Source organism: Salmo trutta, chromosome 7, assembly GCF_901001165.1.
Source record: "Salmo trutta chromosome 7, fSalTru1.1, whole genome shotgun sequence".
Classification (NCBI taxonomy): domain Eukaryota; kingdom Metazoa; phylum Chordata; class Actinopteri; order Salmoniformes; family Salmonidae; genus Salmo; species Salmo trutta.
The window spans coordinates 18,395,307-18,421,850 of record NC_042963.1 but is presented as its reverse complement, the minus strand read 5'-3'; the positions used below and the strand labels follow the sequence as shown (position 1 = coordinate 18,421,850).

General features: G+C 45.1%; 1 protein-coding gene across 5 annotated transcripts in view; it reads right to left on the bottom strand.

Annotated features, from left to right (window-relative positions):
- The window catches only part of LOC115197048 (MOB kinase activator 2), an 80,227-nt gene that overhangs the window by 8,669 nt on the left and 45,014 nt on the right, over window positions 1-26,544 (bottom strand). For 3 of the 5 annotated variants that reach the window (XM_029758190.1, XM_029758188.1, XM_029758187.1), the window contains exon 2: window positions 899-1,059. In XM_029758190.1, coding sequence (XP_029614050.1) covers window positions 899-1,059 — 161 coding nt within the window. Of the gene's footprint in view, window positions 1-898; window positions 1,060-4,145; window positions 4,723-10,431; window positions 10,883-26,544 lie in introns of those variants that run through there. The other 2 variants (XM_029758185.1, XM_029758186.1) reach the window with 2 other exon arrangements.

Sequence of the window (26,544 nt, the reverse complement as noted above, 5' to 3'; positions counted from 1 at the left end):
ACCCACAACCGAGAACCCAGGGCGTTACAGGCCTTCACAAGCCCATGGAGAAGATGCCTCTGAACTATCAATATAGTTTATTGTATAGCGGAGAAGGCAATGTGTATAGAACAGGCAGTGGATTGTCAATAGTCTGGATGGAATATTCTGCTGTCTCAGCCTGCAGGGCATTACAGGGGCTCAGACACTTCCGGAGGAAACGTCTAAGATGGAGATGCCTGAGATAACATTGTTCTTATCGAGCCATAGGCAATTTCAAGGTAAGATAGTGACATTTTCCTTTCAACGTGAAAAGTCGGAGTATATCAAACTAAAACCAATGATTGCAAAGTTGAACAAACCATATAACTCTTCGTACAAGGACTATGTTGAAGAATTTCCACAGAACATTTTACAAAAACTACATTTACTTGAAGAACAGTGCGGATGCAATGTTTGGTAACAGAATCGAGGCACAAACAGCACAAACCGTATCATAATAAAGTAAACGTGTTTTTTTGTAAAAGTTTCAGTGGATATCGCTAAGTAGTCATTGTGCATATAGTTATATGGTTTGTTTAACTTTGGAAATCATTGGTTTTTGTTTGACATACATTTTAAAGTACAAAATCAGTCTGTCACTCTTACCTTGGAATTGCCCATAGCGTAAGGAGCTGCACCTGGGGATAAATGTCTTGAGGATTTAGCTGCAGTGCAGTGCTTTTATTGAACGCATGGTCAAAGTGAAGACGCACTCTGGTACGGCAGAAATCCAGATGCCTGAATACTGGAGGAAACCTTCAAGTAAATCTGTCAAGTGTTTGGCTTTTCTGAAAGCTTTGTCGTGTCTGGAAAGACGAGCGGAAAGCTCAGCACGACCCCCAAATATGTTATCTCAGCGTGTATGCTGCTGACTCACTGTTGCTGGCGAGCCATTCGTTGAGGTCTATCTCCCTGGGCAGCATCACCAGCTCTTTCAGGTCGAAGTCGACCACCCGTACTTTAGTGAACTCTGCCTCCAGATACTGCTTCTTCTCTTCCGCTGGCGGCTTCTTCCCATTGGGCTTCGTCTTAGACTTCCTGTAGGGGACAGGAAGAGAAGGGGGGGGGTTAGAGCGAGGCACAGGGACAGTCACAGACGACAGAGAGGACATTTTAACAACTACTCAGTTTGACAACATTTTTTTTAAAAGGTAGATACCGTATCTAGCTAGTAGCCATTACATTGCAGAGGGTTGTTTCGTATACATTAAATTCACTTGAACGGAAAGTGGAACTGAGCTGTATCACCCTGGCCTGAGTGTGTTATGTAAACCGCCTTTAGCAGACAACCTTGTTTCACACTCACACACAGGTCAGTGCCAGGGTCGCCGTGTCTCTCCCGCTGTGCACCCAGCATCTGTACAGAGAGAATTCTGTTCCTGTACCGGACCCAGGGCATGACCCCTGACCTTCCGTAAGGGCCAGTTACCACACAGCTAGCGCCTTGTACTTCCAGCGCTACTTTTAGCACGAGTCTGTCATATCACACCATCACTACACTTCCAGGGCCGTAACTCTCCGCCTTCCCTCACCCAAACAGCTAGTCCACTGATCTAGGGGTTAAAGGTTGAATGAGTTAATAGGCTAGTGAGACTAGGCTGGGGGGACACCGCAGACTTGGCTCCATTTACATAACGATTACAGCACTATTTTCTGGTGGTCAGAGTTTTTTAACATCTTGGGGATTTCACAGAGCTTTAACCTCGACTGAGTTTCAGCGTCCCACTTTAGAACGTGATCGGCGTTCTAACGGCGCAATTCCTCGCTCCCTCCTTTTTAAATCATCTCCCTCCCTCATCTTCATTTCATTCCCTCCCTCACTCTTCCTCTCTCTTCGGGCTGTCTTATTAGTGTTTGGGGTTGTTTGAGGACAGGGGAGTTCCACTTCCCTCCCTGAATTTATTGTGCCTCTGTTGACCCTCGTTTAAACTACCCCACCCCCCCTCCTTCCCCCAGCTCTCCCCACACCCTCTGTCTAAACACAATGTGCCCACCCTCTGTGTGCTCTTGGCTATAGCCTTTCCTTCCCACTCCCAGATCCTAATTCCCAGACGACTGACACCAGTCCAGAATCAGGAGAAAAAAGAGCTGCCATAAAAACACTCAGTCTTCTCAACTGGAGCCGTGCAGAGGGAAGCCAACGCTCAAGACGACTGCTAGTTTGGTTTCCAAAGAGGGAGAAAACAGAGGCTGCCCACAGGCCTAATCAAGTACTTTCAGAAAGAGAAAGACTGAGGAGAGAGAGAGAAAAAAAAAAAGTTTGGACATTACACCCTCACATATCCATGGAAACTACTAAAACAGATTTACAAAACATGACAGACCTCTGGGAGGCCCGAGGCTTCTTGGACCGAGAAACACTGCAAAAAAAAAAAAACTTAACCTTTTAGTCCCCCAAAGCATATCTCTAGCTTCTCCCTTCCACACACAGACATGCATTAAAAACTAAAAAAAGACAGAGGAAAGTAGCGTACAGACTATGTCTATAAACTGCCAACTCGTCATGGTTCAGGACTTTTAAGACCACCCTCTGCTGTCTGACTTAAGTGTCATGAGGACTAGACGGCTGTAGATCTGAAAGGTGAAAAGACACACGGACCTCAGCAGACAGGGCTGGTGTCTGGTCAGCGTTACTGGAGGATCAGGATGGCGACGCAGCTGCCGTGTCCAGCTGGTCATGCAACGAGAGGGAGAGGAGCTACAGCAAGCTGTAAGACTCCCAGAGAGGAGGCGAGAGTGAGACAAAAAGGGGGATAAGATGGAGACTTAAGGGTTCGACAGAGCCAACAGCTGTGAGATCCAGTCTGTCGGTCAGCCAGCCGACGGTTCCAGTTTTGACCTCAACATCACCCTGCCCCCCACTTCCTGTTATAGATCGATAGCACCACGTCTACTCAAGAAAAGAGCACCCCTATCATTTAAAATGATAATGGTTTGAACCCAGAACTTCCAGGCCCCTACAAGGAACTTAAAATCAGAGCTGAGGAGGCGTGTTTGGTTATTGAATTTAAAAAACAGGAATTAGGACCCCTGCACTGGCTCGCTCTGCATTCGTCACCCTTTGTGTGTTCAGTCTTGTCCGTTTTTTCCCCTCAGGAAATCATCCTGAGACTTCAAACCGCCACACGTGCAACGACCTTGACAAAAAACACACGACACTTGAAGAACCCATTACTGTGGGCTAGAATAGGTACCTAAACGCTATAATTTGAGTCACAGGCTTCAAAGCTCTCCTACACGCAGCGTCTTTAGACCGCCTGGCTGGTGAGCGTGACTACATAGTCTACAGCATGCATGGTTTCCTCCTAGTACCAGGCAATGTCAACTTCCTGCCCAGAAACGCGTCTGGCCCTGGTCTCGGGTCTGGTCTAGCCTGGCCTGGTGAGGAGGAATACAATGCCTTTTATGGCAAAGACTCTGCCTGGGAGAACTTTACCACGAGCAGCCACAGCCTGTGTGTGTGTGTGTGTCGGGGGAGCGATGCTGGCAAAATTGAAGTTTTCTTTATCCTAAAATAAAGTAATGAATCCAGAAAATACCTCAGAGGCATGGTGCGGAAAATGACGAAATTAGGGAGGAGAGACAGGAAATGACTCAGTGAAACAAATTGAAGTAATTTTTTGAAAGAACAAGCACAACGGTTTTCTGAAGGGCTTATGGAAGCCGTTGAAAACGTGTGTACTCTGATAATATCTGTAGATGAAGCCTTAATGGCTGGCGATAAGCTGTTTCACATGACAGAACATGTAGCTGACAAGCATGGATCACATACACCTGTCTCACTGCTCCTTGAGGGAGAAGAGCGAGGGAAGGAGACAAGACAGACAGACAGCAATTACAAATGTATAATAGTGGAGAAAGGAAACGGGGTGAGAAAGATGAAGAGATAAGAGAACAGATAGAGGGCACAGAAAGATGAAGAGAAAGGGCAGAGCCAGAGGAAAGAGGTTGGAGAGGGGAGTGCAGGGCCTGAGGTTCTTGACCCTGACTGGACAGGTGAGTCTGTGCATAGGGTGAGAGGGGGTTAGGAGAGACAGGTCTACATTAAAAGAAGTAAAGAAGGAAAAAGGGTAAGAGAAAGAATAAATGAGGGATGAAATATGTCAAATATGACCTTCTCTCACCTCAGAGAAGTGGTCACACTGAAACCGAGAAGAGGACAGAGTGTGCAATCCTCGTTTTTCGGGAAACTTATGTGGATCGTTTCGTTTCTGGAGTGGACCATTCAGTGCCTGTGAGCACCCCTCTTCAAGTGGAGAAAGACCATAGATTATCTACCAGCTGAACTGTGTGTTCACAGAGGTTTCAGAGTGCCAGCCATGTTGGTGAAGTGAAGGGCAACAACTCTTGCTTAAATTGGCCTGGTGAACTGTGGAGGCATCTAATGATTTGCAGATGCAAGTGGTTAATGCAATCTGTGACGGGGAACAGCGTTCGCATCCATCCAACACGGTTACCGTAAACAAGATGGCTTCTAGCACACACGAGCGCAGATCTAGGATCGGCTTACACTCCCCATAAGCTTAAACAGAAGGAACTAACACATGGACCCCACAATGATTTGGGGAGAAGAATGTGCACTAATAAAGTTGTGCCAGACAACGTGAGCAGTTTTCCCCCCGTTCTCTCTGAAGGGTAGTTATGATGGATTTGCAAAGCAACTGCTGAGCATGCTTCCTGTATCTCCGGTATGTGGGGGTGAGCTTCACACCAGAGAAACATGCTGCTTTTCTCACCGCCTGGATTTCATTCAATAATGTAATACCAGCCGAACAGCAGTGGGGAAACAACCCTACAGTATCTACGGTGAGGGTAGAGGAGGAGACGACAAGACGACAACAGATAAGGAACAGATACCTGAATGATGTTCTTGTACTTTGTTGACCAACAAAAATTTCATCGGAACCACAACCCTAGAAACAAACCAAACAAGTCAGAGGCCAAAAAGAGAAGCAATAGAAAGTCAAGAGGTAGTTAGCAACAGATACGATTAGCATCCCTGAAAAAGAGTAATTTTGTTGAAATATAATTTGATCTATGAGAAATTAGGCAAATTGATTGCACCCAAATTTTTATTTATAGGATTTAGATAATGTTCAATAAATATACTACCCAACATACGATTTGGACCAAACTACCCCCCCCCCAACAATGTTGCAAGTTTGTTAGCGCAAGCTTCAGGCTGGACCAAGTTGATACAATGTTTCAAGTTCCTTGCAGACAGGCCATGCATAGCAATAGAAGTTAATTTTAGATTTGTATAATTCTCATTTAGATAGAATTTGTATTAATCACATGACAATGATTTTGAGATGTGAAGATCTTATTATAAAATAAACTGTTCCACAAAAATGTGCATATGAAAATCATAACTGGCACGCAGATCGGTAGAAATGGTATGACAAATTGGCACTCCAAATGAAAAAAAAGGCTGCCGACCCCTGGTGTATTCTATTACTGGCAACTTCGGGGGTGTATAATCTGCGAAGGCCAGCAGCGTGGTGGCTCGGGAAAAGGTTTTAGGCCATCTTGATCTCTGGCTCCCTTGAGTCATTTGTGTGTCTACATTATTTAATTACAATGTGCTTAAAGCATCCAACAAGCTCAGTAACCTACATATAGCTGATTTTATTAACACACATAGGGTGTGTCTATATACAGTGCATTGGTAAAGTATTCAGGCTCCTTCACTTTTTCCACATGTTAGAGTAAGGCTGTAACAATGTATTAAATTAATTTGCCTGAATCTACACACAACACCCCAAAAGGACAAAGCGAAAACAGGTTTTTAGAACACAAGGGCGTCCATCATTCTTAAAATGGAAGAAGTTTGGAACCACCAAAACTCTTCCTAGAGCCCGGCCAAACTGAACAATCGGGGGAGAAGAACTCGATGGTCATTCTGACAGAGCTCCAGAGTTCCTCTGTGGAGATGGGAGAACCTTCCAGAAGGACAACCATATCTGCAGCACTCCACCAATCAGGCCTTTATGGTAGAGTGGCCAGACAGAAGCCACTCCTCAGCAAAAGGCACATGACCGCCCGCTTGGAGTTTGCTAAAAGACACCTCAAGGACTCTGACCATGAGAAACAAGATTCTCTCGTCTGATGAAACCAAGATTGAACTCTTTGGCCTGAATGCCAAGCGTCACGTCTGAAGGAAACCTGACACCGCTCATCACCTGGCCAATACCATCCCTACGGTGAAGCATGGTGCTGGCAGCATCATGCTGTGGGGCTGTTTTTCAGCAGCAGGGACTGGGAGACTAGTCAGTAGAGGGAAAGATGAACAGAGCAAAGTAGGAGAGATTCTTGATGAAAACCTGCTCTAGAGCGCTCAGGACCTCAGACTGGGGCAAAGGTTCACCCTCCAACAGAACAACAACCCTAAGCGCACAGCCAAGACAACGCAGGAGTGGCTTCGGGACAAGTCTCTGAATGTCCTTGAGTGGCCCAGTCAGAATTGGAAAAAGTCCCCAAATACAGGTGTGCCAAGCTTGTAGCGTCATACCCACGAAGACTCGAGGCTGTAATCGCTGCCAAAGGTGCTTCAACAAAGCACCGAGTAAAGGGTCTGAATATGTATGTAAATTTGATGTTTATTGTTAATACATTTGCAAAACAAAAATTGTCTTTGCTTTGTCTTTATGAAGTATTGTGTTTAGATTGAAAAAAAAGTATCCGTTTTAGAATAAGGCTGTACCATAAAATGTGGGCAAAGTGAGGGAGTCGGAATGGTTTCCGAATGCAGTTACGGAAAAATACACTTTCACCACCAGTCGATTGGTCGAAAGAAACGACTCTTGGCCGACTAAGATTTAGGGGCAGCCCTACATCTATTTCAGGCGTCTAAATTGAGTATACTTCTCAAACGGTTCTTTTTCCCTGAAAAACCACAGACAGAGGAGCAGGCCGAGCCAACCAAGCCACGGCAGCCATTACTGGGCTATAAAGAGAGAGGAGTAAGGGCAGAAATCTCCACACATTTCATACTCAGCTAGTCTAGGGGGAAATGTGCAACAATGGCAGTCTTCTCGGATTTCTTCTACTTTTAGAAGTCAAAGCCAAACTGTCCCGAAGCCGGTTTGATAGTCTTCTTTTGCCATGCGAATTCTGTTAAGTCTGTTTTTTGTAACCTAGTTGAATGTACGTTTTCATGCCATGTTTCCTACAATCACATCAATTTCCCTTCATGGCATACAGGATCCTTGACTTGACAGAAACCAATGTGTTGGAGGCTGGGGGTCCCATCCAGCACGTGCCGGTGTGCTGCAATAGGGCTAAACCCCATTCAGAGCCCCACTGCCCCGCTGAACCCATTAAGAACCCCTGCCGACACTAATGTAAGGGCATCAACATCACAACAGACGTGTGTGAGGGGGAGAAAAGCTTACAAGCTTCACTCCTTTGATCTAGGTGTTTGACTACATGCGAGTAGTGGGATTTTTGGAGTAGCGGACACCTTTTGGTAACACGATAGCCTCGCTGGTACCTCTCCCATTCACAGCGGAGCAATATCAAAATTGTTTTTCTTTTGTCTTTGTGAAACCAAGGAAGAGTCGCCTTCCCTAGCTAGTAGAAGCTAGCTGGCAGCCTGGCTAAAAACATAGCAAGCTAGCCTTGTTAGCTTCCCACATCTCCATTTGAAATAATCAAAATGTATAATAAAAGAATATGCCCCGGTAAATACTCTTATACTTGGAGTTGAATATGCTGCTTGTGTATTCATTCCCATATGAGCTAAAAATAGAACGTCATGTTTTGGTCACGAAGAAGAAGAAAAAGCACATGGCTAGCTAGTTGGCTAAAGTAGGTTTTACCATTTCACAATAGTCTGTAATTACTAGTTATTACTTCTAAACAAAACATATTTTTGGGTGGATTCTTGTTGTTTGGTTTACTATTTGAAGCAGTGGCTGAGGTTATATGTGGTTTTCAATGCAAAATAGGCTACTTTGATGAATAGCCTATAGATCAGATGAAACAACCAAGCGACAACACTGCCCCTGCTGCTGCGGAAGGAATCATTTGATGCGTCTCAATTTTCAGGTGGTAAAAAAAAAGCATATTGAATGCCGTCCCTTCTGTGATGAAAAAATTACATTGCAACACTGAGAACTATGCATTCATCGGCTGCGTTCACACAGGCAAACCAATTCTGATCTTTTTCCCCATTAATAATTTTTTTTTTTTGTCCAATCACAGATCTTTTTCAGAGCTGGGCAAATGTTTTGTTGTTGCAAAAACAAGATCAGAATTGGACTGCCTGTCTAAACGCTGCCATATAGTCTCCCTTTCGTTATTCTTCCTCAAATGGTCACTGAACTGGAAAATCCACTTGACGGTGATAGAAGTTCATTTTAAAAAGCAGTACGTGTAGGCTACATGCATCAACCGATTGCAATCACTGTGGCATTCTAGCGCCATTGAAAGGAGGGGCATGCAGAAGAACTTGTCGTTACCTGTTAGGTTTGACAGATTGCCATCTGCTACTGTAATGTACAATAATACATTCTTGTGACTGCTGTACTGTACAATAATTCATTCCTACAGCACGGAATCCGAAAATGGTGGGCATTCTTAAACAGATACTTCAGGATTTTGGCAATGAGGCTCTTATCTGCTTCCCCAGGTTCAGATGAACTTGTGGATACCATGTTTATGACTGCGTGCAGTTTGTAGGAAGTTGACAACTAGTGTCAGAGGAATTATCATTGCCGTGGGAAAATCCGTCTAACCTCCTTTATAATGGACACAGAAACATAAAAATTGGATTTATGAGTTCATCAGACTCTGGGGAAGTAGATAAAAAGGGCCTCATTGACAAAATCCTGAAGTATCCAAATACTGTACATAGCGGTATCTATTATCTAAGGTTCCATAATTAGAACTGAATGTTTCCAAGCGTTTAGGTAGCGGTAAGACAAGGGAAACTTCAAAGAGAAACTAACCAGCATGGTCGGTCTGTCAACTCTGTCCCATGAAGGATTAGCCTCATTACGTTTCTCGAAAGACTTCACAAGGAAAAGCCACACTGACAGGCCCCATGGATAGGCCAACAAGTTTTAAACTGACTATGTGACTTAACAAGGTACAATTCTGAGCCGGTGGGCCTGAATTGTAGCCTATTTGGGTGTTTAAAAGAGTGTTTCCTGCTATAAGGGTCAAGAGCGTTTCCTGGTTTAAAAAAAAACAAGGTGTCTACTTCCAGCCATGCACATACAGACTGAGGCAGTGTTGTCATGGGTTACGTGGTGTACATTTCTCCACAGTGCTAGAGTTCTTCATGGGATGAATTCTGAAAGTGGGTCTGTGATTGTTTTTTTGTATTTGTTTCGTGACCCACAAAACACATTCGATACTAACACTATTTGGATCATACATTCTTTAAGTCTAAGTTACATTTGTAGTATGCAACACTGAAACAGTTGGCCTCAAAATGCTTCTAAAGGTGTCTCGTGATGTTTTATATAGAGAATGTAGGACCATAAACATATTTCTATCCAAAACACCTCTAAGTAAGCAATGTTTTTGTTTGAATTGGTTAAAACGGAAGTTGGGGCTTTAATTATTTAGTGGTTGAGGAGACATATCACATTGCTCTTGTTCAGTCTTGCTGGGGAAAGCTGTCGAGCAGTCGCTGAATGCCAAACCAAATTCCACTGACTAGTGAATTGCTGTTAACCTGGAACCTGAGAGTCGAAAAGCCTGTAATTGCAGTTTAAGACACACAGCAATTTCCTTTTTAAATTGTGAGCTGTAAACAATACTGCGACGAGAGAACAGTAGGCCTATGTTGAAACGAACGCAAGTTGCGCCTACTTTGCTGTGAGAAAGTTGACAGCGCCTGTTCTATTCTAAAATTCTCTTTCCATAATCAGTGCCAGACCTTAGAAAACGACATGTTCCTGCATCCAATAGCTGCTGCTGCCACCGCATCGAACCAAGAACGGATTTAGAGTCGAATATTTAACGACATGAAAAGGACACTAACGTTACATACTTCTCACACGGTAGTGAGTTGGTCGTCACACACACCATGTTGCTTCTACACCTACCGTCCGTATCATGTTAACAGTGAGTCTAGAACCTACTTTGTTCACATTTGATCCAAAACGGTACATTTCTTTTTTTTCTAAAATCAGAATTACATCTAAAACAAACCAACAAGCGTATTCTATTCAGAAGAAACCCGTTCTTATTTTTGTAAATTGCAAAGCAGACGTGTCTTATAAAATGTAGCCTAAACCAAATTGTATTTCCCCAAAATCAGCCATTGATTTGGATGTTCCTCCTGCTGTCCCATGGAAAGTTCCACTATAAACCAAGCATGCTGCTGTCACGCGTACCGTCGAACGAGCAAACTGCACGGAACAGTCAACTCCAAAATACGGTTCTTTCTTTTTTTACCTTAATACTTTGCCCACCGCCTGAAGGACCATTTTACAACTTAATCCGCTTTTCGAGTTCCTCTGTGAGTGCATATCCGTATTGTCTGCTGAAATGGGACTATAATCTCCGACCATAGCTGAGTGGAAGAAAAAGAAAACTTTTCAAAACAACGTCTCTCGCCACACCGTTCCTCTCCGAAGAGGCTGCAAAATGAAATACTTCAAAAAAAAATTGACGGCCGGCTAACGTTACAAAAGACCTGAAGAGAGAAACCTATTTGTGGCTCTCGCAAACTGCCCCCCCACCCTTCTCCACTTGCAGCCAATCCGGGGAGAGGAGAGTCCTTGAGGTGCGAAACCAGAACCCCCACAATAAGGGAAAAAGGGGGTGATACCTAGTCACTTGACCAACTGAATGATTTGAACAGAAATGGGTCTTCCGCATTTAACCCAACCCCATCTGATTCAGAGAGGTGCGGGGAGCTGCCTTAAAATGGCCATCAACGTCATCGGCGCCCGTGGAAATGAAGGACGTCACAGCTTGCTCATGTGGACGTGGGCCATGTTCTTCCTTGAAGCGCTGTCGCAAAGTAGCGAGGAAAAGAGCCAGGTGGGTCTGAAGGAGGCTACATGTTCAGGATTCTGTGCTACACAGTAGCCATAACGGTTACAAATGTAACTCGAGTTAATAATGATCACACTGTGGTATGAATACCCCATCTACTGTGACAGTTGTAACTTTTGTTATACCGTAGTAATAACTGTCGGTACTGTACTGTAACAACTTTAAAACAATACCAAAAGCATACTGTAAACACAGTGGTCTTATCAGTTTAAAACAGAAGTACTCTAATATTCTTCAGCCTGAGGCTATCCCTACTATGTACCACCCAGCTGGATAAAAACAATTCCTAAAATAAAAATAAAAAATCGCTAACAATTAAAATGTACAATTAGATGGCAGCAATGACCTAGATATTTGTTGCACGGGCCTGAGTCATCTCACTAGCCAGGTCAGCTGCATTGAGAGGCCTGACGACAGCAGAACGTGGTTGGTTCGTGATAGGCTACATGTTGAGACGGCGAGGCCACATTCTTGTGGTTGACTTCAAACCTCACCTGGAACTTCACTACGAGGCCGGGAGATGAGGCAGTAGATGGCCATGTAGCGACTTGACTTTGGCACAACAGGACTGGCGGTGTACGGGTGAGGTAAACCAGCTCTGAAAGCCTCCAATTAAGAACGAGTGTGAAGGCTGAGGCGGCGGCGTCATCGTTCCGGCGCAGGTCTGAGGTCGGGTTGAATAGAGGCATTACGCAATCTGGACTTGGTTGATATCGATCCTCAACATTGCGAGTACAAAGCAATCTTGAAATAGGCCTACTACGGCCTTGTGACAGCAAAAGAAAGTGAAGACAGACAGAAGAAAAAAGTCAGGCTACAAAAGCTCGTGGATAAAAAAGGCATACATCTTTCTTTCTCCCCACTATCCTCAGACACTTCTTTCCCCATCTTTCATTCTCCCCTCCATTTTATCTCTTCCTTTCCTCTTCTAAAGCATCTCAGAGTGCTGATCTAGGATCAAGAAACCCCCCCCTCAATATAATGTAATTCATTATGATCTAAAAGTCAAAACTGACCCTAGATCAGCACTCCTACTCAGAGACACTATAAATATGGGCGCAGGTTTCTCTCCTTGCCCCCCCTTCTCTCCGGCTGGACCGGTGGGCATGCAGCTGCAGATGTGAGACATACCAGCGGACTGCTGTAGCATGGATGCTCACAAAGACACACTAATTGGTGGGGGGGGTGGGGGGGGTCTGGAGCTCAGCTCACTCCTAGTGTGTGTATGTATATATATATATATATCTCAGACAGTCAGTGTGTAAGGGTCTGAGTACGTCAGGGTCAATCAGTGCGTTTGAAAAGTCTTCACATGCTTGTGTGCATCAGAGAGAGAGACCCTGCTTGTTTGTGTGCTGTGGTGGCTGTGAACCCCTATCACGTACATCTTACAAGTATCTGAGAGTGAGGTGGTCTGATGAGGGCCATGTACAGGTCCATCTGCACGCTCTGCCAGCGTGGCTCCTTCTTGGGGGACATGTCTCCCCACCTGGCCCCCAAGACAGAGCTCACTCGGGGGGGGGGGGGGGGGGGGGGGGGCATCATCGCTCTGAATGGCTGCTGCTGTGGCGAGGAGAAAGAGAGAGAGGGGCCAGGACAAGCCAGAGCCTTTTCTCAGGAGCTATTTATAACCTCTGCCTGGTCTATACTGACCAGAGAGGAAGGGGGAGAGAGGGAAGGGGAGCGATTGAAAGAGGTGGTGAGGACAGAGAGGGCCATGGGTGAACAGTTCTAAACGGCTTCGGGCCCTACCTGAGGTGGTGACCACTGAAGTGAAAAACAATGTCATGGAAAAAAAAAAAAAAAAAGTTTCCATCCATTTGCTTACAGCTATTACATCAGCAGTCACCTAAAATAGAAAGGCAGCCATTCAAGACCACTGGGCCACAGCCAGAGCCTCTGCATTCAGAATGAACTCCATTCAAGACCGAGGGCTCAATCAGGCTTCAAGGTCAAAGACAACTTAACGAAGTACTGTTCCTGGAGTTAAAAAGCAACTCAGTTGCCGGAAAGTACTAATCCATTATTGTACATGAGCTGATTTGGGTCTAAATTATGCTGATAACTACAACTGATGAATTGCTGTCATTTCTGCAGTTCAAAAAAAGTTGGCTAATGTAGTTAGCAATGGTCTCCTACGTGACCCAACATAGAGGTTTTATTTCTACCTGGAAGGCCCTGACTACAGACCTAGCCTACAAGTTGGAATCGTTCACACAAATAAACACCGTTCTCAGGTAGCCTAAGATTTGACGTGGGTGGAAACTGCGGTCAGACACATTCCTCGTGTACCGGACAGAGAGAAGACTATGATTCTTAGCTACTGCTGACGTCACCGACGGCAGCTTCTTCCGAGACAAGACATGGCTCCACTCACCGTGCCACCTGGTTCAACCGTACTACACACACACACTCACCCCTAAACCTTCCATAAACCATTAACTCACACTCTAAAAATTCTCATGCTCTCTCGCCATTCCATGGAAGAAGCGCACACCTAGGACAACGGACACAAAACATATTCTGTGGAACAAACATGATCTCATGTCACTAGATTACATATAAACCAACCTCAGTACAGTACGTCAAACAAAGGTCTTCTTCCTCAATGTTCTCTCCCATAGCGTGAATCACATCCTGTAGAACAAGCACGTAGCTAGCTAGCCCCTAACGCTAAACATTAGGCCCATCTGACAGGATCTGGCTCGTATCCCCTTCATAGCAAAAAAGAGTTGCGTAAGGTGGTTGCTGGAAACACTGACGTCAATGACCAGGAATTATGACTGGCTGCTCCAGGAATGACGGTGAGGTAAAGTCAAGCTGATGGCTGATGCTCAATCAACCATCTATAATCACTATCATCCAACTCGAGAGACAACGCAAGCAAAACAAAAACGGCGGTATGGACAAATGACAGCGTTTTATGTTATTTAAATATTTAAGCCTATGTCAGGGACCAGAAAAGGGTGTGGTGGTAACGAGTACGCCGGTGAAGGAAAACATTTAAATGAGGATTCACTCTGCCGTGATGAAGGACGTGACAATCACAGCCACTCAGAATAGAACCAACAACAACCGTGAGAAAACATGACGAAGCCAAGGTCAAAAAGTTTGGCCAAAACTGAACCCGAAACTTGACTGGTCAATTAGTAGGCTATGTAAAATAACTGTGAGAAAACGTTTTGAAATGGGGTTCATGTTAACAAAAAAAGGTGTTTTCCAATCTCCACCCAAAATGTGCGTAGTTGACGTCAAAACTAAAAGCTGGTACCCTTGTCCCCTTCAATAAAATTGGCCGAGCTGGCTGGTCCCCTGCTCAGCGGACAGACATTCCACCATTTTAAGACAAAGAAAACACAGATTCTTCACGGCAGCAGCAGACGCGCATCAGGCCTGGCAACAGCTCAGTCCCACCCCTTGCACCCCATGATATAGCCAATGGCATTGTAGAATTACCTTGAATGACTGGTGTAGTGACCAATGGAATGGCAGAATTTGGGCACCCCCCCCCCACCCCACGCTACAGTGGACTTGGGTGACTCTCTGGTCTTTGTGTGTGTAGTGTGTGAGAGTGCGCAGTGCAGTGTGTTTAGGTAAGGACTTAGCCAGTGAAAACAGTGCAGGCTGAGGGTCTTAATATCTGTGGGAGTTCCTATAGGCCCAGGATCTACTCAAACACTGAACCCTGTGACCTACCAGGGAAATGCAATCCTGTAGGTGCCCTAGAAGGTGCCAGTGTGTGTATGTAACAATATGTATAGTCTTTATGTGTCAGATGTGTGTGTGTGTGTATGGTGTACACAAAAGGTAAATCCGGACAACAGAAGTAACAAGTAAATGGTAGACCTACCAATGACACAGTGATTTTACTGATATCAATTTTGTTTGTGAATTAAGTGATTCAAGCTTGTAATTCCGCTACCAAATTGGTACCAGGACTACCGTACCGGAAATTACTGTGCCGTACTCCTACTGTCCTCCCTTCCACTGTCATACTGTTATGTTCAGCTCATAGTGTCTCCTGTTACTGTCCTCTCTTCCACTGACATACTGTTATGTTGAGCTCATAGTGTCTCCTGTTACTGTCCTCTCTTCCACTGACATACTGTTATGTTCAGCTCATAGTGTCTCCTGTTACTGTCCTCTCTTCCACTGACATACTGTTATGTTCAGCTCATAGTGTCTCCTGTTACTGTCCTCCCTTCCACTGGCATACTGTTATGTTCAGCTCATAGTGTCTCCTGTTACTGTCCTCCCTTCCACTGACATACTGTTATGTTCAGCTCATAGTGTCTCCTGTTACTGTCCTCCCTTCCACTGGCATACTGTTATGTTCAGCTCATAGTGTCTCCTGTTACTGTCCTCTCTTCCACTGACATACTGTTATGTTCAGCTCATAGTGTCTCCTGTTACTGTCCTCTCTTCCACTGACATACTGTTATGTTCAGCTCATAGTGTCTCCTGTTACTGTCCTCTCTTCCACTGACTGTTATGTTCAGCTCATAGTGTCTCCTGTTACTGTCCTCCCTTCCACTGGCATACTGTTATGTTCAGCTCATAGTGTCTCCTGTTACTGTCCTCCCTTCCACTGACATACTGTTATGTTCAGCTCATAGTGTCTCCTGTTACTGTCCTCTCTTCCACTGGCTGTTATGTTCAGCTCATAGTGTCTTCCTGTTACTGTCCTCTCTTCCACTGACATACTGTTATGTTCAGCTCATAGTCTCCTGTTACTGTCCTCTCTTCCACTGACATACTGTTATATTCAGCTCATAGTGTCTCCTGTTACTGTCCTCTCTTCCACTGACATACTGTTATGTTCAGCTCATAGTGTCTCCTGTTACTGTCCTCTCTTCCACTGTCATACTGTTATGTTCAGCTCATAGTGTCTCCTGTTACTGTCCTCTCTTCCACTGACATACTGTTATGTTCAGCTCATAGTGTCTCCTGTTACTGTCCTCTCTTCCACTGACATACTGTTATGTTCAGTTCATAGTGTCTCCTGTTACTGTCCTCCCTTCCACTGACATACTGTTATGTTCAGCTCATAGTGTCTCCTGCTACTGTCCTCCCTTCCACTGACATACTGTTATGTTCAGCTCATAGTGTCTCCTGTTACTGTCCTCCCTTCCACTGACATACTGTTATGTTCAGCTCATAGTGTCTCCTGTTACTGTCCTCTCTTCCACTGTCATACTGTTATGTTCAGCTCATAGTGTCTCCTGTTACTGTCCTCTCTTCCACTGACATACTGTTATGTTCAGCTCATAGGGTCTCCTGCTACTGTCCTCCCTTCCACTGGCATACTGTTATGTTCAGCTCATAGTGTCTCCTGTTACTGTCCTCCCTTCCACTGACATTCTGTTATGTTCAGCTCATAGTGTCTCCTGCTACTGTCCTCTCTTCCACTGGCATACTGTTATGTTCAGCTCATAGTGTCTCCTGCTACTGTCCTCCCTTCCACTCACATACTGTTATGTTCAGCTCATAGTGTCTCCTGCTACTGTCCTCCCTTCCACTGACATACTGTTATGTTCAGCTCATAGTGTCTCCTGTTACTGTCCTCCCTTCCACTGACATACTGTTATGTTCAGCTCATAGTGTCTCCTGTTACTGTCCTCCCTTCCACTGACATACTGTTATGTTCAGCTCATAGTGTCTCCTGCTACTGTCCTCTCTTCCACTGACATACTGTTATGTTCAGCTCATAGTGTCTCCTGCTACTGTCCTCTCTTCCACTGACATACTGTTATGTTGAGCTCATAGTGTCTCCTGCTACTGTCCTCTCTTCCACTGACATACTGTCATGTTCAGCTCATAGTGTCTCCTGCTACTGTCCTCTCTTCCACTGACATACTGTCATGTTCAGCTCATAGTGTCTCCTGCTACTGTCCTCTCTTCCACTGACATACTGTCATGTTCAGCTCATAGTGTCTCCTGCTACTGTCCTCTCTTCCACTGACATACTGTCATGTTCAGCTCATAGTGTCTCCTGCTACTGTCCTCTCTTCCACTGACATACTGTCATGTTCAGCTCATAGTGTCTCCTGCTACTGTCCTCTCTTCCACTGTCATACTGTCATGTTCAGCTCATAGTGTCTCCTGCTACTGTCCTCTCTTCCACTGACATACTGTCATGTTCAGCTCATAGTGTCTCCTGCTACTGTCCTCCCTTCCACTGACATACTGTCATGTTCAGCTCATAGTGTCTCCTGCTACTGTCCTCCCTTCCACTGACATACTGTTATGTTCAGCTCATAGTGTCTCCTGCTACTGTCCTCCCTTCCACTGACATACTGTTATGTTCAGCTCATAGTGTCTCCTGCTACTGTCCTCTCTTCCACTGACATACTGTTATGTTCAGCTCATAGTGTCTCCTGTTACTGTCCTCTCTTCCACTGACATACTGTTATGTTCAGCTCATAGTGTCTCCTGCTACTGTCCTCTCTTCCACTGACATACTGTTATGTTCAGCTCATAGTGTCTCCTGCTACTGTCCTCTCTTCCACTGACATACTGTTATGTTCAGCTCATAGTGTCTCCTGCTACTGTCCTCTCTTCCACTGACATACTGTTATGTTGAGCTCATAGTGTCTCCTGTTACTGTCCTCCCTTCCACTGACATACTATTAGGTTCAGCTCATAGTGTCTCCTGTTACTGTCCTCCCTTCCACTGACATACTGTTATGTTCAGCTCATAGTGTCTCCTGTTACTGTCCTCCCTTCCACTGACATACTGTTATGTTGAGCTCATAGTGTCTCCTGTTACTGTCCTCCCTTCCACTGACATACTGTTAGGTTCAGCTCATAGTGTCTCCTGTTACTGTCCTCCCTTCCACTGACATACTGTTATGTTCAGCTCATAGTGTCTCCTGTTACTGTCCTCCCTTCCACTGACATACTGTTATGTTCAGCTCATAGTGTCTCCTGTTACTGTTACTTTATTGTAGTGAACTGAACTCTACCCTGCTGTGCTCTATTGCATTGGACTGGACTGGGCCGTACTCAGTCCTGAATTGCACTGTGCTCGACTCACGGTACGGTACTGTTCTATCCAAACATACGTCTATGATAGGTTCAGATTTAGTCCAGTCCGATCCATCTATGGACGGTAAGATCAAGGCCAGGGTGGACTGACCAAATTTCAACTACCCCCCCCCCCTTCCAGTTAATGTTACCTCTCCCAGCTCTTACTGACACCTACCCATGAGCCCTCTCTTTCCATTTACTGTAACCAGCATCCGCACCCACTGAGCAATGCCCGCTCACGCTTCTCTTGTTGGTGGGGAGAACATTTCACAGGTTTAAAGCTCATGTACTGCCATTCTACACATTCTGTCATAGGGTGCAGAGAATTTTGCAGTTTTATAGCAATTTTTTGGGCAATTTTATACATTTTGCCATGTCTAACGTGTATTCATGTTATATTTGAGTGACTCAAACATTACAACAAGGCCTCCTGAGTGGCGCAGTGGTCTAAGGCACTGCATCGCAGTGTTTGAGGCGTCACTACAGACCCGGGTTAGATCCCAGGCTGTGTCATGAGGTGGCGCACAATTGGCCCAGCGTTGTCCGGGTTAGGCCGACCAGGATGTCCTTGTCCAATCGCGATCTAGCGACTCCTTGTGGCGGGCCGGGTGCCTGCAAGCTGACGTCGGTCGACAGTTGTACGGTGTTCCCTCCGACACATTGGTGCGGCTGGCTTCCGGGGTTAAGCGGGCAGTGTGTCAAGAAGCCGTGTGGCTTGGCAAGGTAGCGTTTCGGGGGACGCATGGCTCTCGACCTTCCGCTCTCCCGCGACCGTACAGGAGTTCCAGCCATGGGACAAGACTAACTACTGGGGAGAAAAAGGGGTAGTAAAACATGACAACAAAATCTACGGGCTGAAAAACACTGACATTGGTTAGTTGATTTGGACATCTGACAAGTTATAAATAGCTCTAAGGTATGCAATGCCAAGAAGAAAACTGATCCACTACCCAATTTCAAAATGGCACCTTGTGCATTCTACTATTACAACTTTCAACAGTAGGTTGAAAGCCTGACAGCTCCTGCGCACCGCACAGGTTGGTAAGCACTGCTATACTCTACGTTACTACACTCTACTGTACTATACTCCATGTCACTATACTCTACTGCACTATACTCCATGTTACTATACTGTACCCCATGTTACTCTACTGTACTGCACTATACGCCATGTTAATCTACTGTGCTGTACTATACTCCATGTTACTCTACTGTACTATACTCCATGTTACTCAACTGTACTGCACTATACTCCATGTTACTCAACTGTACTATACTCCATGTTACTCAACTGTACTGTACTATACTCCATGTTACTCAACTGCACTATACTCCATGTTACTCAACTGCACTGTACTCCATGTTACTATACTGTATTCCATGTTACTCAACTGTACTATACTCCATGTTACTACACTGTACTGTACTATACTCCATGTTACTCTACTGCATGTTACTCTACTGCACTATACTCCATGTCACTATACTATACTCCATGTTACTCAACTGTACTGTACTATACTCCATGTTACTCAACTGCACTATACTCCATGTTACTCAACTGCACTGTACTCCATGTTACTCTACTGTACTCCATGTTACTCATCTGTACTATACTCCATGCTACTACACTGTACTGTACTATACTCCATGTTACTCTACTGCATGTTACTCTACTGCACTATACTCCATGTCACTATACTCTACTCCATGTTAATCTACTGTACTATCCTCCATGTCACTATACTCTACAGTACTATACTCCATGTCACTACACTACTGTACTATACCCCATGTTACTCTACTGCATGTTACTCTACTGCACTATACTCCATGTCACTATACTCCATGTCACTATACTCCACTGTACTATACTATACTCCATGTTACTACACTGTACTATACTATACTCCATGTTACTCTACTGTACTCCATGTCACTATAATCTACTGCACTATACTCCATGTTACTCTACTATACTCTACTGTACTATACTCCACGTTACTCTACTGTACTATACTCCACGTTACTCTACTGTACTATACTCCACCGTACTATACTCCACGTTACTATGCTGCACTATACTCCATGTTACTATACTCCGTGTTACAATACTCTACGGTACTGCACTGTGATGTCCAAATTTGTGAAACATGAGAATGACATTCATATCCATAATAATGCATTTCTGTGTAGTACAGATCAGGGACCAATGACGTAATTCTGTTACCGGATGTACCTCCACTTCTCTTCCTGTAGTTCAATAACCAAACTCAAATGGGCCATGTCATAGCTGACCCCCTTTCTGCAGACATATTTTCATCTTAATTCAGAGCAAGTATTTCAGGTTTTTGGAAAACATGCATAAAACCTGAGGGAGATTTTACTGTAATTTCGTTAACGTTCGCATCTGCACAGTCCTTCACTAAATTAGTTTTCAGTGGAAATTGTTAAAATTAGTCCTTGCGCATAGAGTTGTATATTTTGTTAAACTTTTAAAATCAATGGGTTTTTGTTTGGCATACATTTTGCCCTTAGCAAACACAGCAAAGTAGCAAGTCAATGGGAGTGTACCTTTAAACTGACAGAGGTCAACCTTGTTTGCTGAACTTGCTTGACACGCTACCTCAGACATTCAACTCATCCCCTCTACAATACACCGTGTGTTGGCTGCTAAATGAGGGCCTACTGCAAACTGTCCTTTGCTATCAACACATTTTGAACTGAAGATATGGGGTCATTCATTAGTTTGTCTATACAGGTGTATCGTTTCTAAAACATAGGCAAGTTTACTCTGTAAATTCCTACCTTTGCTTCTTTCTCTTACAACCCCCCCCCCCCGGTATGTATTTCTTTCAGTGGCCACCTAGGGGGCCAGAAGATATTACAATTTTCCCCCTCTGCCTTGATCTACTCTGCCTCGTGCCTTGCATTCCAGCTGGGGGAGGGCTGGCGGGCACCGACATGTCATCCCTTGTTTTATCCCTCCCCAGCCTGGCTAAACAAAGGAAAGACAGAACAGAGAGAGAAAGAACAGAGACGGGGCAAGAGGAGCCTTCGCAGAAGGAGAAATGGGGGGGGGGGAGACAGGATATCAACTCTAAGAACAAGGGTACATTGCAAAAGTTGTCGGTACTTTTGTTCGTTTACTTTGGATGGTGCACGTGCCCAGGGCGCACACGTCCTCTCAACATTCAACGACTGACATTTATGGAAATAACAACTGCTTCATTACAGCCACATTTATAACCCCATTAATATCACCAACAAAGACTGTGAAAGGTCAAATAACATTCTTGCTAGCTCATTTTTCTAGGATTGGAGCTGGTTCTAGGAGAGAGGTGGCGCCCGGGCACCTGATGATGTTTGAGAGTGGTAAAGGAAGGGGAAGCCATCTTGGTTTGTGAACGGTTTCGGAGTTGTGACCGATGAAGGAGAGAGAGAGGACGATGACAAGATGGAGCCGGACTAGATGACAACTACAAGACCTCACGTCTGTCTGTTTCCATCTCCATAGCTACAGTTTCAGTTTGGACTAACTATGATGATATCAGGTGGTAACGGGATGGGATGGGAGGGGGAAGGGTTAGAGGACGGGAAGTAGCGCGAGGCCAAGAGGAGCGTTGGGGGGAGATAAGAAAGGACAGGGGTGAGAGCGAGGGCGAAAAGAGGTGAAAGAAGAGATGGGCAGTGGACGAGGCAAAGCGAAAGGAGAGTGAGGATCGAAAGGAGTGTGAAAAGAGGAGAGTTAAAGAAGGGGTCAGGGAGGAGAGGGAATGGATTAAAAGAGGGGGGGGTTGTCACAGCATGCCCTGGCTCAGTGTTCTGTACTCTCCCTACATTCCACAGACCGGGGAGAGGAGACGCCTCATCGTGCTGCTTTCAGCCTCACTCAGCCAAAACATCCAGGTCATCACTCACTTCCTGGCCATCACCACAGCAACCATACGTCTGTCTCTCACTCTCCATTTCCTCCCTGGGTTTTCCTTCTACCCCCATCGCTTTGCCTTCTCTTTTCACCCTCCATTTGTCTTCTTCCAACCCCTCTCCGTCAGCAAACCCATCTTCATCCCCCTCTCTCTGCCTCCCCACCTCCACTCCGAGTGGAGGCAGCCAGGCCGTATTTCAGGTGAGAGGTTGGAATTAGAGCCGGGGACGATACAAGTCTCGCGATACTCGCTAGTATCGTGGCAAGGAAACATAAAAAACGACTTCTTTAGGAAAACAGCCCTAATGTTGAAAACAAACATTTTGCTATCCAGAGTCACATTTTTTCCCCAAGCTATAGGACACAATATTTTACATACAGCAGGTTTTTAAAAGGACCAACGAGTTTGGGGTTTTCATTTTTGCCATGGGAAAAATAAATATTGCAATACTGGTATCGTCACAACCCTAGCTGGAATGAGAGCAGCATTGCAGGGTCAGTGGACCCCACAACACTGGTCTGAGGTCAGATGGTCAGCTATGAGATGGTCTTGATAAATGGTCAAGAAGGTTAAGGTTAGGATGGAACGTTCAGATCCTAGAGCTGTACTTAGGGGAGTAGACTTCTGCAATGAGAGCCAGCCAAAACGAACACGTCGGGTTCCCTGCCTGTATATCTGACATTGGCAGTTAACCCAAGGCTCTGGTCTAAGGTCAGTTAGATGTTCCGTTCCTGATAAATTGTTGGAGGTTACTTACAATGGGGGGGGGGGGGGGGGGGGGGATCTGCTCTTAGGGGTCAACTTCTGACTCACCCACCACCAGTGTGTAGCACCTCCGAGTGATACAACGGCAGCCATTTTGATAACAAAACTCCCCAAATAGCTCCTGTCAAACAACACCTGTGGGGAAAATACTGCGTTGACCTTGACGGTGCCAGCCATGTCTGCTGAATGATCACTTGACAGACAGGTAGACTGATTCTTCATCTCTGCTGTGGGTGGTGACCATAGAGGTAGAAAGAGGGCACTGGATGGCTAGAACCCATTTCAGCATGGACATTGCCATTGAGGGATTCCACCATTTTAAAGTAGCCAGCCATTATGGCAGATACAAAGGTGAGCCCTCTTTCTACAGTACCAGTCAGAAGTTTGGACACACCTACTCATTCCAGTGTTTGTTTATTTGGACTATTTAAACTAAGTTTTAAATCAAAATATATTCTATATTTGAGACTAAGTAGACACCCTTTGCTTTGATGACAGCTTTTCACACTCTTGGCATTCTCTCAACCAGCTTCATGAGGTAGTCACCTGGAATGCATTTCAATTAACAGGTGTGCCCTGCTAAAAGTTAATATTTGTGGAATTTGCGTTAATGCGTTTGGTCATGTCATACTAACAGTACCTGCCGATTATTAGTAGAAGAAAAGGGGACAGAGGTGCAGATCTGGCAACCCAGAGTTGTGACGGGGGGGAGAAAGCTATTGAAAAATTTCTTTAACATTTTTTTTTTTATTTTTTTAAATCGACAAAACCGTTATTTCCCCTCTAGTGTGCGCGTGTCACCACGCCTGGTGTTCTGAAGGAAAGGGATAGGTTCCCCAAGGCCACAGTCTTCCCATTTCTCAGAAGTGCTTGTGAAACAACAAGGAGAAGAATGTTCTTCTCTCAGGAATAATATGATAGGGCGCCAGTAACAACAACTTGGGGAGGGCCATGGGGGGGGTCGAGCCAGAACACACGTACACACGGACTCCCTAAAAACATATCACACCCATCGACTGAACTTTTCTAAATAAACTGTACGGGAAAAAACCACTGAAACCAGATGATCATTTCAGCAGAAAAAGAGCGTACCATTCTGAAACTCGTCTTAAGATACATGGTTTGGCAACCATGAGGGATGCAGACTTTATACACTAAGCATGAGAGCACTTGTTGAGCCGCGAGTGTTCACTTCAGAGGGGAGCATTGTAAAAACAATAGCACCACCTACAGGCAGGTTACCAGCCACTGCAGTTGATATTTCAGTACAATACCAATAGTCAGCTCATGTAGCCTAGATATAAAATTGTCTCTCAGGCCAAGGATCAGTTTCTTTCCAATCCTAACCTGAACAAGGAACAAAAAAAACCCCACAAAAACTGACCTTAGATCAGAACCTACGGGTAAAAGTGTTACTTTATCCTTTTCCTAGAGGGCGAGGAGGTGAGAGGCCTCTCCAGTCAAATGGAATAAGGTCTCGGTACCCACCCACCAGGTAGAAAAGCAGCATTTTTTTGTATCTATGCACAGACCCTGACAGAAACTTTTCCCCCATTCTCAGGTCTGTTCCTATGAGGGCGTGGATGCTGAAGGGTGTTGTATGATGTGTGTGTCTGTACTGTGAACATCTTTCCCTGAAAGCTGAACCTAACCCACCACTTTCGCAGCTCTACGCTCCAGCATCCAGTCAAGGCTGGAAAAACTAAACGAGTCAGTTTCCACTAGCATTGCGGTTCACAGAGAGCGGAGATGCTGGCTTCACGTCACTGTTACCACGTGAAGAACAGTAGTATATATAAAACATTTAAAAAAACGTTGATCTAAAAGAGAGAGAGGAAGTGAGACATACTTCCTTTAAAAGCAGCTTCATGTATGCTGCTACTGGAGCAGTTGAACTACAGACCACTAGACAGAAGGGCATCAGGACAGGCGCCAGAGGTCGAACACAGACCTGACTAGGTATTCCCCTTTCAGAGGGAAAGGGGGATACCTAGTCAGTTGTACAACAACGCATTCAACTGAAAGGTGTCTTCCGCATTTAACCCAACCCCTCTGATTCAGAGGTGCCGAGGGCTGCCTTAAATCGACGTCCACGTCTCCGGCGGACAGACGGACGGGGAACAGTGAGTTAACTGCCTCGCTCAGGCGCAGAAAGACATATTTTTTACCTTGTCAGCTCGGGGATCTCGATCCAGCGACCTTTCGGGTTCCTGACCCCGGAGATGACTAGCGTAACGTTAACTCGGCAGGACACGGTTTGACCATCCCCATCCCCACACCCCAATCGTCACTATCACGCTTCTGATGAGCATTGGACGTGAATCGTGATAGAGGGAGACTGTAGAGGTAGAGGGAGGCATGAAGGGAGAGAGCATGAGTGCAGTGGTGGAAAAAGTACCCAATTGTCATACTTGAGTAAAAGTAAAAGATACCTTTAGAGAAAATGACTCAAGTGAAAGTGAAAGTCACCCAGTAAAATACTACTTGAGTAAAAGTCTAAAAGTATTTGATATTACATATACTTAAGTATCAAAAGTAAAAGTATAAATAATTTCAAATTCCTTATATTAAGCAAACCAGACTGCACCATTCTTGTTTTTATTTTTTATGTATGGATAGCCAGGGGCACGCTCCAACACTCAATTTACAAACGAAGCATGTGTTTAGTGAGTCTGCCAGATCAGAGGCCGTAGGGATGTTCTCTTCAGAAGCATTTTCCTGTCTTGCTAAGCATTCAAAATGTAACTAGTACTTTTGGGTGCCAGGGAAAATGTACGGAATAAAAAGTACATTATTTTCTTTAGGAATGTCGTGAAGTAAAAGTAAATCAAAAATAGAAATAGCAAAGTAAAGTACAGATACCCCAAAAAACGACTTAAGTAGTACTTTCAAGTATTTTACTTAAGTACTTTACACCTCTGGATGAGAGAAAAAGAGAAGGGCTCTGTGTAGCAGTTAGGCTAAGGAAGAGGGACAACTAACGAGAGTGGGAAGGAGGGAGGAATGTGACGAAGGGAGGCGCGAAGAGGAGGCTTATGTAAGAAATGGAGAGCGGAAGGGAGGGAGAGTTTGAGGGAAAGAGAAGGACTTTGTGCAAGGGGAGGAAAAGGGAGGATGAAATAGTAGGGAGAGACGAAGGCTGTCCCACACCCACACCCTGTCCCCACCAATGTTTTCTCAGCAAAGCAGAGGGACAGAGGGAGACTGTGCAAGAGGGAGAGATGGAGGGGCGAATAGAGGGAAGCAGGACTCCGTAATGGAAAAGGGCAGAGGGAGAAAGGGATGGCGGAGAGAGAGAGAGAGAGAGATGGTAGCTGGCGCCGCCCATGTTTGCTCAGGAAGTGTGTGTGTGTATAGGGCAGCGGACAGGCGGCCAGTGGGCTGGAACAGGGTGGAATTTTGAGATTTCAGACGATGTCGATTAAAGCAGCCCGCCGCACCTCTCCGATTCAGGGGGGTTGATTTAAACGCAGAAGACACATTTCAGTTGTACAACTGACTAGGTATTCCCCTTTATTAAGTGTATGTAAATGTACAGTGAGTTTAAGAAACATTAAAAAAGGCACACATCTGTCTAAGGTCCCACAGTTGACAGTGCATGTCAGAGCAAAAACCAAGCCATGAGGTCGAAGGAATTGTCCGTAGAGCTCTGAGACAGGATTGTGTCGAGGCACAGATCTGGGGAAGGCTACAAAAACATTTCTGCAGCATTGAAGGTCCCCAAGAACATAGTGGCCTCCATCATTCTTAAATGGAAGAAGTTTGGAACCACCAAGACTCTTCC